The sequence below is a fragment of the Bufo bufo genome, chromosome 5 (genome assembly GCF_905171765.1).
Source record: "Bufo bufo chromosome 5, aBufBuf1.1, whole genome shotgun sequence".
In the NCBI taxonomy this organism is placed as follows: Eukaryota; Metazoa; Chordata; class Amphibia; order Anura; family Bufonidae; genus Bufo; species Bufo bufo.
In genome coordinates this window covers 201325185-201339730 of record NC_053393.1, presented here as the reverse complement: position 1 = coordinate 201339730, position 14546 = coordinate 201325185, and the positions used below count along the sequence as shown (strand labels likewise).

Here is a 14546-nt window from a genome sequence, read left to right as displayed (position 1 = left end):
AAACATCCATTTTTTATGATCAGTCTGCTCATTTTACATCGCAGATTTTATATTTATGTAGTTATATATATACAGTTAGGTCCATATATATTTGGACAGGGACAATATTTTTCTAATTTTTGTTCTGTACATCACCACAATAGATTTTGAACAAAATAATTCCGATGCAGTTGAAGTTCAGACTTTCAACTTTAATTCAGTGGGTTGAACAAAATTATTGCATAAAATGTGAGGAACAAAAGCATTTTTTAAACTCAATCCCTCCATTTCAGGGGCTCAAAAGTAATTGGAAAAATTAAATAATTGTAAATAAACAGTTAATTTCTAATACTTGGTTGAAAACCCTTTGTTGGCAATGACTGCCTGAAGTCTTGAACTCATGGACGTCACCAGATGCTGTGTTTCCTCCTTTTTAATGCTCTGCCAGGCCGTAACACCTTAAGGACCCAGCCATTGTTTACCTTAAGGACCAGGCCATTTTTAGCAAACCTGACATGTGTCACTTTATGTTACGCTTTTACTTATCCAGGCCATTCAGAGATTTTTTTTTTGTGATAGTGGTAAAAAAAAAATAATTTTTATTTATAAAAAAATACCAAATTTACCAAATATTTTGAAAAATTTGAAAATTTACAAATTTCTCTACTTTTATAATAGATAGTAATAACTCAAAAAATTGTTATTTTACATTCCCCATATGTCTACTTCATGTTTGGATCATTATGTGAATGCCATTTTATTTTTTAGGGACATTAGAAAGCTTAGAAGTTTAGAAGCAAATCTTTAAATTTTTCAGAAAATTTCCAAAACCCACTTTTTAAGGACCAGTTCAGGTCTGAAGTCCCATTTCTGAGGCTTACATAATAGTAACCACCCAAAAAAGACCCCATTTTACAAAAGGACACCTCTCAAGGTATTCAAAACGGATTTTACAAACTTTAACCCTTTAGGTCAGTGATGGCTAACCTTGGCACTCCAGCTGTGGTAAAACTACAACTCCCAAGATGCCCCGCTTGCTTGGCTGCTCTCAGAACTCTATAGAAATAAATGGAGCATGCTGGGAGTCGTAGTTTCACCACAGCTGGAGTGCCAAGGTTAGGTGTTCCTCAAGAATTAATGGAAAATGGAGATGAAATTTCTGAATTTCACTTTTTTGGCAGATTTTCCATTTTAATCAATTTTGTTCCACTAATAAAGCAAGGGTTAACAGACAAACAAAACTCAATATTTATTGACCTGATTCTGTAGTTTACAGAAACATCCCATATGTGGTCGGAAACTGCTGTACGGGCACACGACAGGGCGCAGAAGGAAAGGAACGCTATATGGTTTTTTGGAAGGCAGATTTCGCTGGTATAATTTTAAGCTGCCATGTCACATTTGAAGACCCCCTGATGCACCCCTAGAGAAGAAACTCCAAAAAAAGAGCCCATTTTGGAAACTACGGGATAAGATGGCAGTTTTGTTGGTACTTTTTAGGATACATATGATTTTTGGTTGCTCTATATTACACTTTTTGTGAGGCAAGGTAACAATTGCTGTTTTGGCACTGTTTTTATTTTTTGTTATTTAGAATGTTCATCTGACAGGTTAAATCATATGCTATTTTTATAAAGCAGGTTGTGACGGATGCGACAATACCAAATATGACAACTTTTTTGGGTTGTTTGTTTTAGTTTTACATACTAAAGCATTTTTGAAAAAAATGATTTTTTTTTGTGTCTCCATATACTGAAGGTATGTAGGTTCTAATTTTTTTCGGTTTGCGATGACTGTTTGATTGGTACGATTTTGGGGTGTGTATGACTTTCCGATCGCTTGCTATTACACTTTTTGAGATGGTCTTTTTTACACCATTTTTTTTTTACGGTGCTCACCTGAGGGGTTAGTTCATGTGATAATTTTATACAGCAGGTTCTTACGGATGCGGCAATACCTAATATGCATACTTTTTTATTTATTTATGTTTTACACAATAACAGCATTTTTGAATTAAAAAAAATCATGTTTCAGTGTCTCCATATTCTGAGAGCCCTAGTTTTTTTTATTTTTTGGGCGATTGTCTTAGTTAGGGTCTAATTTTTTGCAGGATGAGATGATGGTTTGATTAGTACTATTTTGGGGTGCGTATGACTTTTTGATCGATTGGTATTACATTTTTTGTAATGTAAGGTGACAAAAAAAATCTTTTTTGACACCGTTTTTTTTTTTTTTTTACCACAGCTTTACCACAGCTTTTTTTACGTGTTCATCTGAAGGGTTAGGTAATGTGATATTTTTATAGAGCAGGTTGCTACGGACGTGGAAATACCTAATATGTATGATTTATTTAAGTTTTACACAATAATATAATTTTTTTAACAAAAAAAGTTTCTCCATAGTCTGAGAGCCATATTTTTTTATTTTTTTGGGCGATTGTCTTAGGTAGGGTATCATTTTTGCGGGATGAGATGACGGTTTGATTTGCACTAATTTGGTGCATGTGACTTTTTAAATGCTTGCTTCTACACTTTTTTTTTTTACAGTGTTCACTTGAGGGGTTTTGTTATGTGGTATTTTTATATAGCAGGTTGTTACGGATGCGGCTATACCTAAAGTCTACTTTTTTTTATTTTTTTTACTTTTAACAGAATAAAAGCATTTTTGAAACAAAAAAAAAAATCATGATTTAGTTTCTCCATAGTCTGAGAGCCATAGTTTTTAGTTTTTTTTTGGGCGATTGTCTTAGGTAGGGTATCATTTTTTTTGACGGTTTTCATCTGAGGGGTCAGGTCATGTGATATTTTATAAAACCGGTCGATATGGACGCGGCGATACTTAATGTCTAATTTTTTTACTTTATTTTGGAAAAAGGATGCTTTTTTTAACTTGAAACTTTACATTCTGTATTGTACTGAATTCAACTGTCAGCGTATTACACAGTAAGACGCTGACAGTTGCCTAGGAGACTTAGCCCTCAGGCTGTATTTCTGGGCTTCAGTAGCTGGCAGGCCCCGATGCCTGTGTAAGGCATCTGGGCTGCCATGGCCACCATCTGATGGCTAAGGAGAGGGAGCGCAAACCTCCCATATGCTGCGGTCAGCACTGACTGCGGCATATGAGGGGTTAATCCACCACCATCTCTTTAATTGAGAGACAATTATATTCATTAATATGTGTGTCCGGGTTTACTAGTGACTTATCGCTCTCCTCCACATTAAAAAAAATGTTTTTTTTTACTGTTAAATTCCGGACAAATTTATTAATGTCCATTAGGGTGGAAAAGAGGTTATACTATGTATTGCATACTGTGGGGTACTATATACTGTGGGGCGTTATATAATGTATACTGTGGGGTGCTGTATACTGTGGGGTGCTATGCTATATACTGCATACTGTGGGGTGCTGTATACTATAGGGTGCTTTACTGCATACTGTGGGGTGCTATATACTATAGGGTGCTATACTGCATACTGTGGGGTGCTGTATACTATAGGGTGCTATACTGCATACTGTGGGGTGCTGTATACTATAGGGTGCTATACTGCATACAGTGGGGTGCTATACTGCATACTGTGGGGTACTGTATACTGGGCGGTGTTATATACTGTATACTGTGGGGTATTACACGGTATACTGCGGAGTGTTGTATGCTATACACTATGTGGGGCTGGGGGGACAATAGACGTCAATTCAGCAAATCTGACCTAGATAAATGAAGGGTATTAGGTTCTCCTAACTAAAAACTGTCCCCCCTTCGGCTGATAGCCCCCAATTTACATTTATCCTATAATCTGTAATAATAATTCCATTCTATTTCATTAAAAGTCCTCCGACCACTAAACACCCCCGAGCTATCGTAGTGTATTATTATGTGTTCACTACTGCACCAGGGATGTGGTTCTGTGCACTTTCACCACTCATCCCTCTATTGCTTCCTTTTCATTGATTAATCGCATTGATTATAAGGTTTAGGGTCAGCAGTGACAATAGCTGTCCTTTAAAATTGCTTCATACGCTGCCCCCAAAATGTTTGCCAGATCCCTGGCATCCTACGGAGTAATGGGCAACGAGTTTGGCATAGTTTTCTTTAATATTTACCAGAAAAAGATAAACATGGGGCACAACGCGAAAGAGGGGATGGTCGGAAATGGACAGAGGAGGCCCAAGATGGGTAAACAGCCCCCGGCCTATGATATACTTAATCCGCCCCTGGTGCGTGCTCTGATTAGCCAGGGAGCGTGCTCACGCCTATCTCACTTGTATGCTCGCCGCCATCTGCCGCTCACCTTTCAGGCGGGAAGATCGCCCTTTTTCCTTGTAGCCGCTTGCTCCAGTGCTCCTGGTCAAGAAAACGGCTGTGCTGTGCGGCATGTGCCTTCTAGTGAAGTGACCACCTCACCAGTGTTGTGTGTGTCTGCAGATACACTGCCACCGAGCTGAGCCTGCAAAAAGCACTGTGGTATGTGGCAGTTAGGAGTGGTGCAGACAGTCACAATGGCACTGTGGCAGAACAGTGTGCAGGGAAGAGGCAGCAGACTAGACAGACTAGAGAAGTATTTTTTCAGTTAAGGGTCTTGCTGTCTTGAATTTTCAATGGGGGGAGGGGTGTTGAGGAGTCACAAGGCTGCTGCTAGCCCGTGCCAGGGCAGAAATTTACAAGGGGCCCAAATATGGATAGGAAAGGACCAGGCTTATTACCTGTAGGATACCAGTGCCGTACCTGTACGGCGCTGTAGGACGTGACCTGAGTCCCAGCGCTGTACAGGTATGGCAGGCTGATCGGGCAGGTGCAGGAGCTGTGTCCGTCCGATCAGCTGTAGGGTCCGGCTGTCACTGACAGCTGAGTCCCTACTATCAGGGCAGAGTGCATTGGCATCAGAGAAAACTCCAGCCCTCTCCAAAAAAAAAAAGAAATATAACATGATCCTATAAAAATTTTTTTTAAAGCTTTGAAAAACAGCAGTTTTTTCTTCACCTTCCCTAAACTAAGGGTATATTCACATCACCGTTTAGCTTTCCGTTCTTCTGATCCATCGGAACAAAAGAGAGAAGAAAAAAAACAGGATCCAGTAAAAAAACAAATCCTGTTGCATCAGTTGTCATCCGTTTGAGCCATTTCCATCTGAAATCCGCTTTTTACATAGGAAAAAACTGCATGTAGTACTTTTGTTTCTATCTAAAGAAATCGGATCTCAGACGGAAATAGCTCAAACGGATGACAACTCATGCAACAGGATCCTTTTTTGTACTGGATCCTGTAAAAAACGAATCCTATGCATATGGCCTCCTGCACACGAACGTGTGCTGCCCATTGCCATATTGCGGACCGCATTTGCAGATCCGCAAAACATGGGCGCGGTTCTGTGGGCATTCCGCTTCACTGATGCGGATCCATTTACTTCAATGGGTACGCAAATCCGGAGATGCGGAATGGTGCGGAACGGAAGCACAGAAGGGAACCCTACGGAAGCGCTACAAAGTGTTTCCGTGGGGTTTCGTCCAGTACCTCTGTTCCTCAAAATAATAGAACATGTCCTATCTTTTTGCGTAACGGGCGGACCAATTAAAGTGAACACCCACGGTCGGTATTTGTGCATTGCGGCCCGCAATTTGAGGGCCACAGTATGGCAAAGGGGCACATACATCCTCCTGCACACAAACGTTTTTTTTTCCGTTTACATTCTGTTTTTTGCGTTTGCCATTCATATTAATGGATCCGCAAAAAAAATGGAAGGCATTCCGTATGCCTTCCGTTTCCGTATTTCTGTTCCTTTCAAAGATAGAACATGTCCTAATATTGTCAGCATAACGGACAAGGATAGTACTGTTCTATTAGGGGCCAGATGTTCCATTCCGCAAAAAACTGAATGCACACGGATGTCATCAGTATTTTTTGCGGATCCGTTTTTTTGCGGACCGCAAAATACAGAAAAAGCCATACGGTCGTGTGAAGGAGGCCTAACTGATGCAACAGGATCCGTTTTTTTTCTCTCTCTTCTTCTTTCGGATCAGAAGAACGGAAAGCTAAAAGTGATGTGAATGCATCCTTACATTGTATTTTCATAGTGTCAGATTCCCTTTAAAGTTTCATTTACCAGCAATTTTCTGTTTACTGGCGATAAAAAAATGTTATTTCAAACAAAATAACTGTAAAAATAAAGTTTCTTATGGTTTCCGCGGGGGAAAAGGGGGTGCCAGAGAAATTATCCGCACCCGGTGCAAAATACCCTAGGCACGCCACTGCCCTTTCCACCACTTAAAATGTTCGTACGGGGGTGCGCTTTCCAAAATGGGGTCCCTTCTTGGGGTTTTTAACATGTGATATGGCACCTAAATACCATGTCTGTTCATTCAAGCCTGCAAAAAACATATTTTGCACTTTGCCTCTAGAGCCCTGCTGTGTGCCCATACATAATTTTTTGAGCACATATGCACATATACAATTTTTTATTTTCACTGCCTAATTCTAGGAAACACCTTTGAGGTCAAAGTGCTTACTACACACCTTGAAAGATTCCTTGAGGGGTGTAGTTTCCAAAATGGGGTCACTTTTTGGGGGTTTCCACTGTAGGGCGTCTTTATATTCCAATTACCATTCCAGCTAAATCCGCTCTCCTAAAGCCATATGGTGCTCCTTCCACTCTGAAGCCTGCTGTGTGCCCTTTTTTTGTGAAAAAAATGCAATTTTTCATTTTCACTGCCAAGTGTTTCCTAATTCTAGGAAACACCTTTGAGGTCAAAGTACTAACTACACACCTTGAAAGATTCCTTGAGGAGTGTAGTTTCCAAAATGGGGTCACTTTTTGGGGATTTCCACTGTAGGGCCATCTCAGGGTGTCTTCATATGCAACATAGCTCCCAATTACCAATCCAGCTAAATCCGCGCTCCTAAAGCCATATGGTGCTCCTTCCACTCTGAAGCCTGCTGTGTGCCCATACATCAGTTTTTGAGCACAGTTTCTCCAGATTTAGGGTAATAGATTTTGATTTTTTTTTTGGCTGTAAACCCTTGATGTGTTGCAGAAAAAATTTATTAAAATGTAAAATCTCCAAAAAAAGTGAATCTTTGAAATTTCATTAGCATTTTCCTTTAATTCTCGTGGGACACCTAAAGGGTTAACAAAGTTAGTGAAATCAATTTTGAATAGCTTGAGGGGTGTACTTTCTAAAATGGGGTGATTTATGGGTGGTTTCTAATATGTAAGCCCCACAAAGTGACTTCATAACTGAACTGGTCCTTCAAAAATGGGGTTTTGGATTTTCTTTTCAAAATTTTAAGATTGGCTTCTTAACTTCTAAGCCTTCTAACGTCCCTAAAAAATAAAATGCCATTTTTTAAAATGATCTAAACATGAAGTACACATATAGGAAATGTAAAGTAATAATTATTTTCTGGAGGTATTACTATGTATTTTAAAGGTAGGAATATTGAAATTTGAAATTAGCTAATATTTCCAAATATTTTGTAAATTTGGTATTTTTTTTATAAATAAAAATAAAATATCTTGACTCAAATTTACCACTGTCATGAAGTACAATATGTGACAAGAAAACAATCTTAGAATGGCCTGGATAAGTAAAAGTGTTTTAAACTTATCACTGTTAAATAATATGTGATATAATATTAATTGATATTTAATATAAAGTATGTATTACATTACACATTACACACCATTTATAGTAATACACTTGACAATGGGAGGTCTGTATGGGAAGGTCAAGACATATATTTGAAGTCTACCATATATGACAATGTATAAGTCCATACATTAGTAAAGACACGTCTGTATCTATGGTATAAATGTGGGTGGGGTGCCATTTAAAGGCAATACCCATATGTTTAATCTAGAAGTATGTAAGAAAACTGTAGAACTTTAACCCTTTCATGACCAAGGGTCATTGATGCCCTAGTGTCCAGGTCAAAATTTACAAATCTGACATGCGTCAGTTTATGTGGTAATAGCTTTGGAACACTTTTACTTATCCAAGCCATTCTGAGATTGTTTTCTCGTGACACATTGTACTTCATGATAGTCATTTATTTGAATCAAAATATTTCACCTTTATTTATGAAAAAATCCCAAATTTACCCAAAATTTTGAAAAATTTTCAATTTTTCCAAATTTCAATTTCTCTGCTTCTAAAACAAAAAGTCATACCTAATAAAATATTTATTACTTAACATTCCCCATATGTCTACTTTATGTTGGCATCATTTTGGAAATGTCATTTTATTTTTTTAGGACGTTAGAAGGCTTAGAAGTTTAGAAGCAATTCTTAAAATTTTTAAGAAAATTTCCAAAACCCACTTTTTAAGGACCAGTTCAGGTCTGAAGTCACTTTGTGGGGCCTACATAGTGGATACCCCCATAAATTACCCCATTGTAGAAACTACACCCCTCAAGTTACTCAAAACTGATTTTACAAACTTTGTTAACCCTTTAGGCGTTCCATAAGAATTAAAGGAAAATGGAGATGAAATTTCAAAATTTCACTTTTTTGGCCGATTTTCCATTTTATTAAATTTTTTTCTTTAGCACATTGAGGGTTAACAGCCAAACAAAACTCAATATTTATTACCCTGATTCAGCGGTTTACAGAAACACCCCACATGTGGTCGTAAACTGCTGTACGGGCACACGGCAGGGCGCAGAAGGAAAGGAATGCCATACAGTTTTTGGAAGGCAGATTTTGCTGGATTGGTTTTCTGAACGACATATGTTTTTTATTTTTCTGCCGATCGTCTTGTGCAGGGGCTGGTTTTTTGCAGAAAGTGTTGAGGTTTTTATTGGTACCATTTTTGGGTACATAGGATTTTTTTTGGGGCAAGATGACCCAAAAATTGTCTGTTTTGGAACAGTTGTCATTTATTTATTTTTACAGCGTTCATCTGAGGAGTTAGGTCATGTGATAGTTTTATAGAGCAGATCGTTACAGACGTGGCAATACCTAATATGTATACTTTTTCTTATTTATTTAAGTTTTACACAATAATAGCATTTCTGAAACCAAAACAATTATGTTTTAGTGTCTCTATAGTCTGAGAGCCATAGCTTTTTAATTTTTTTGGCGATTGTCTTAAATATGGTATCATTTTTTGCGGGATGAGGTGACGGTTTGATTGGTACTATTTTGGGGGTCATAAGCCTTTTTGATTGCTTGCTGTTGCACTTTGTGTGATGTAAGGTGACAAAAATAGCTTTTTTGGCACTTTTTTATATTTTTTTATGGTGTTTATCGGACGGGGTCTATCATGTGATATATTTATAGAGACGGTCGTTACGGACGTGGTGACACCTAATATGTGTATTTTATTTTTTCATATTTTTTATAGGAAAAGGCAATTTCTTTGTTTAATTTACATTTTTATTTATTTTTCATTTTTATTATTTTCACTTTCTTTTTTTATCAAGTCCCTCTTGGATCATGAAGATCCAGTGGGGCTGATGGTTGTACTATACTTTGCAATGCTCTTGCATTGCAAAGTATAATACTATTAGATGCCCTGTTATGCCCTGTAGGTGGCAACAGCAGACGCTTTTGCAAAGTGTCCGGTTGCCATGGCAACCATCGGGTGCTGCAATCACAGCGCTGCAGTCCCGATGGTTGAGAGAGGGAGCTCCCTCCCTATATTAACCTCATGGATGCCGCAACCGCGGCATCTATGGGGTTACAGGAGAGTGTCAGCATAGAGCTGACACTCTCTGCTGATGGCGGCGGCTCAGGAATGGAGCCGCCGCCATCACACACAGCAGGGGGATCAGGGGCAGCGCTGGAAAGGGGGGAGGGGGGATCGGGGGGGGTACGGCCACCAACATTGAGGGAGGCTGGGGCAGGAGGGGCGGGTGAGAATGCATGGGGTGGGGGCGGACCGCATCAGGGCAGCTGCCTCTAGGAGATGAGCGCAGGAGCAGATGAGCTTCAGGCGGACACAAGGGGGGCTTGGAGGAGCACAGATGGGGGGCACAGATCGGGGGGGAAGGGGTATTACGAGGACACTATCTGATTTCAGATAGCGCAGAGCGCAGATCAGAGCCTGAAACCGGCATTTTTTCACTGCCGCGATCCGATTGGTTAGTCTGCACAGACTAACCAATCGGATCGATTGTCGGCAAGGGGCCACTCTGATTGGTCCCTTGCCGGCATTACTGCACTGTATGCTGTCCCTGAGAGCAGCAGGACAGGGGCAGAAGCTTTAATCCAAGCGCTTTGCAGCGCTTGGATTAAAGAGCTGGTTTGATGTTTATAGACGTGATAGCTGCACGGGGCATGTGCAAATATCACGTATATAAACGGATTGCAGTCGGGAAGTAGTGTTCTCATTTTAGAGATATATTGCTAACACTGTACACACAATATGCCAGAAATGTTTAATAGATGCCAGTCCAGTCCCATGGCCTTTAACTTCTAGAAGAATTCCAGAAACAGCTGAAAAATCTTAATTGACTGCAGTTGGAACTCCTATTGAAGTGAACTGAAAGGCTTGCTTATGTGGTGCTACCTCTTTATTCATAGCAGCTGTGACAATAGATAGAACAGTGGGGTCAGGGGACCCACATTCTGGACATAGGTGGGGATCCCAGAGTGGGGACCCCCATCTATTCGACATTTATGGCATATCCTTTAGATATGTCATAAATGTCTAACATGAGAATAACCCTTTTAAGCACTATGAATAATAAAAAAACACAGTATGGCGTTTGCAAAGAATATAGTGGACACAGTTCAATCCTCTAAACATTCAATGGATATGCTTAACAAGGGGCCAGGACGTTTTGAGTCACTTATGCTAATACATTTGTAGCGTCTCTAAACAGTTAGCCTGCTTGGCTAGTGAATTTTGAAGCAGTGCTAAAGATCAGCCAGTTAAGTATGTAATTACTTTGTACAATTTATTTTTGCTGAAAGAGTCTCCCAAAAATAAGCTAATCATTGGGTGTCCTTACTACAAGGAAATCCAGCAATCAGACAACAACCAGAGATGGAACATGGGCTGCCCCTGTATTGCAAAGCCCTCCAGGTACATAGAACTTCTTTCCAGCTGGTATGGTACGTCCTGAGAGAGTGACTCCATTTCAATTATTCAGCATGCCATTAAACCTCTATGAGCCAAACATGTATGTCATACTGTATGTACTGGCAGGAAACTCTTCAGTTGTCAAGGACATATCTGATACATCTTTCTTACTAAATATGTTACTAAAGGCTATAGCTAGATCATGCCTATAGTAGTGATCTACAATAGTCTGACCTAGAGTACTATAAAATGAGAGTTGCATATACCTAAAGCTCTCATTTCCGTCTGTGTAAAAAGCAGAGGGAGTATTCTGGCAGTGTTTTAGGGTAAAAGGAGGATGTGTGATTTGTCATCTACCTCCTGTCCCTGTATGGCTTCAAATGACCAAATTTGAATGTAACAAAAAAAAAAATATATATATATATATATATATATATATATATCTTTAAGTTATCTCTAAGGTTTATGATATCATTAAATCACTTAAAAATTCATTAACTGTTAATTTATTTTAAAATAAAGATGGAATGACCAGAACTGGGCATACTATAAGTAGCATTGCTTTTGGTGATTTTGCAGATGAAAAGACTTGTTTTTATGTTAACGAAGGTTTACAATATATTTGATGTTACTATATGATTTTTTTTAACTTTTAGCAATGGTCTTTTTATTGCATATGTGTGTGTATCAAGCAATAAAGTACATGAAAAGGAAACAAAAGACTCACATCTGTTCCTTCTTCTCCAGGATGTCCTGGATCTCCTTTTCGTCCAGGTAGCCCCTGTATAAATGAGAGTTATGTGGTATTTGAGTTTAGATAGTGACTGTATTTACAGTATACTTGTTACTACATTATGTAACATCCTGAAAGTGCATTGTAAGTGATGTCTAATACTTTAACAAAAAGTGTCAATGATGCCGTTGAGTAGTACGCTGAGTTGTAGTGTAACATGAGCCATGTTCATCAACATGGAGAACACCAATTGATTAATATAAATCAGGTATTGAGTTATGCCAGGTTGTACCTGATGCAGCTTACCTCCACAGTTCTGTATAGGAAAACTCAAACAGAAAATTACTTCTGTATACCACACTGAATACCACTATGTTCCCTTTTTAATTTACATTAGAAGAAATATCTGTCCAATAGCTATCTTAGTTACAATGTAGGAATAGGTTCCATTGACACAGATACAACACATAATTTGTTACAGCATTGTTTACAGCATTAGGAAATATGTAATATTTGCTGGACCCTATATCCCATTACAAAGATAGTATGTACATATTGATTCAGAAAGTTAAGTGTCCACAAGTGTCCTATGTATGTCCAAAAATGTTATGTTTGAACCACAATGCAAGTATGGAGGACATCTACTGTACCTGTTGCATGCTTGCATTTTAATTGCCTAAGTCACACCATAGGAACAGACTATGTAGCTGTTATGGGGCCCTTGGAGAAAGAACACCCATCCCTGTTTGGTCCTATCTCATTTGCTATTGGTTAGCAAGAGTCTCTTGAGGATTCCAATCTCCACATAATCTGTATTGTTAGCAAACAATAGGGTGAGAATTTGTCCTAAAAGTAATGGAAAGAATGTAGAGTAGAAACCAAACAACAGGCCCATCTAAACTGGGTGGCAAAAAGCCAATACCATAATAGGGATCTTGTTATGGGGTCCTATCTTCTTCTATGTATGCCATTGTTTGATAGATTAATTTATTTATACTTTTAAATTAAGATAGTTACAGCTGTCGAATGTTTATTTCCTGACCATAAATTATACTTGATATACATACTTTTTGTCCTTTTCGCCCAGGTATTCCAGGAAGTCCACTTTGTCCAATGCATTTGCAGAATACACAGCAACATGTCTTCTCATTAACATGGGACTAATCAATAAATAAACATTTATTAATTATTCACTGCAGTGACTAGAGAGTTTGTTTTTATCTATAATTCATATTTAAATAATATTTAAAATATTTTACCATATCTATCTATCTATCTATCTATCTATCTATCTATCTATCTATCTATCTATCTATCTATCTATCTATCTATCCACCCATTTTTGCTTCACAAATTGCATCAGAAAATAATTGTGGGTGATTGTAGCTACTTGGAACTAGCTAGAGATGTCTTCTCTACCTAATGACTCCTGTATCCAGTGGTGGCCTTGTATGCTGACTTTGAGCTGTATTCAGCTCAGGACTTGTGTCTGTATTCTGAACCTGCATTGACCCCTAGGCTTGCTAACTGAAGGAAAGGAGCCTACATGCTGAAACTGTTCTTCCTAAAATATACTGTACCCACCTCTACTATTCCTGGAATATTAAATGACTCTGCTTTGTGTCCTCTCCCAAATCATGGCCTGACAGAACTTCCTGGCTGTGGTTCTTGCATATCGGACTCAACCCTGCTGGTCCTGCAGCAAACTCAACTGGCTCTCCTGGGTCCTTCTCCAGTGTCGCTGATTCAGCTGTGCTTTGCCCTCATTACCAGATCATAAGTGCCTGGCTGCCTTTCTGCAGTGTAAGCTTTGTTATCCCTACTGCTAGATGTTTTTCCCTGAATAGGTTAAGTTTGCTTCACTTTGCTATATGACCCATTTTGTGACTTTAACCACCTCAGCCCCCATAGCTTTAAAGGGCTTCTGTCACCCCACTAAAGTCATATTTTTTTTTTGGGCTAGTTAAATTACTTATACTGCGATATATGAAAATATAATGGTCTTACTTACTTTGATTCAGCAGTTTCTTCTAAAAACAAAGTTTTATAATATGTAAATTAGGTCTCTACCAGCAAGTAGGGCGGCTACTTGCTGGTAGCAGCTGCAGAAAACCGCCCCCTCGTCGTGTTGATTGACAGGGCCAGCCGGGATCTCCTCCTCCGGCCAGCCCTGTCGGCATTTCAAAAATCGCGCGCCTGTGTTCATTCGGCGCAGGAGCTCTGAGATGAGGAGGCTCGCCTCCTCAGAACTCCCTCAGTGCGCCTGCGCCGATGACATCACCGAAATAGAAGATGTCATTGGCGCAGGCGCACTGAGGGAGTGCTGAGGAGGCGAGCCTCCTCATCTCAGAGCGCCTGCGCCGAATGAACACAGACGCGCGATTTTTGAAATGCCGCCAGGGCTGGCCGGAGGAGGAGATGTTGGCTGGCCCTGTCAATCAACACGACGAGGGAGCGGTTTTCTGCAGCTGCTACCAGCAAGTAGCCGCCCTACTTGCTGGTAGAGACCTAATTTACATATTATAAAACTTCGTTTTTAGAAGAAACTGCTGAATCAAAGTAAGTAAGACCATTAAATTTTCATATATCGCAATATAAGTAATTTAACTAGCCCAAAAAAAAATAAAGACTTTAGTGGGGTGACAGAAGCCCTTTAACCCCTTAAGGACACAGCCTTTTTACACCTTAGGACCAGGCCATTTTTTGCAAATCTGACCAGAGTCACTTTAAGTGCTGATAACTTTAAAACGCTTTGACTTATCCAGGCCATTCTGAGATTGTTTTTTCGTCACATATTGTACTTCATGACACTGG

At 39.3% G+C, this 14546-nt stretch overlaps 1 protein-coding gene across 1 annotated transcript in view; it reads right to left on the bottom strand.

Annotated features, from left to right (window-relative positions):
- The window catches only part of LOC121002731 (collagen alpha-6(VI) chain-like), a 300596-nt gene that overhangs the window by 143383 nt on the left and 142667 nt on the right, over positions 1-14546 (bottom strand). Inside the window, exons 14-15 of the mRNA XM_040434227.1 lie at positions 12800-12892; positions 11727-11780 (exon numbers count right to left, since the gene is read on the bottom strand). Coding sequence (XP_040290161.1) covers positions 11727-11780; positions 12800-12892 — 147 coding nt within the window. The remainder of the gene's footprint in view (positions 1-11726; positions 11781-12799; positions 12893-14546) is intronic.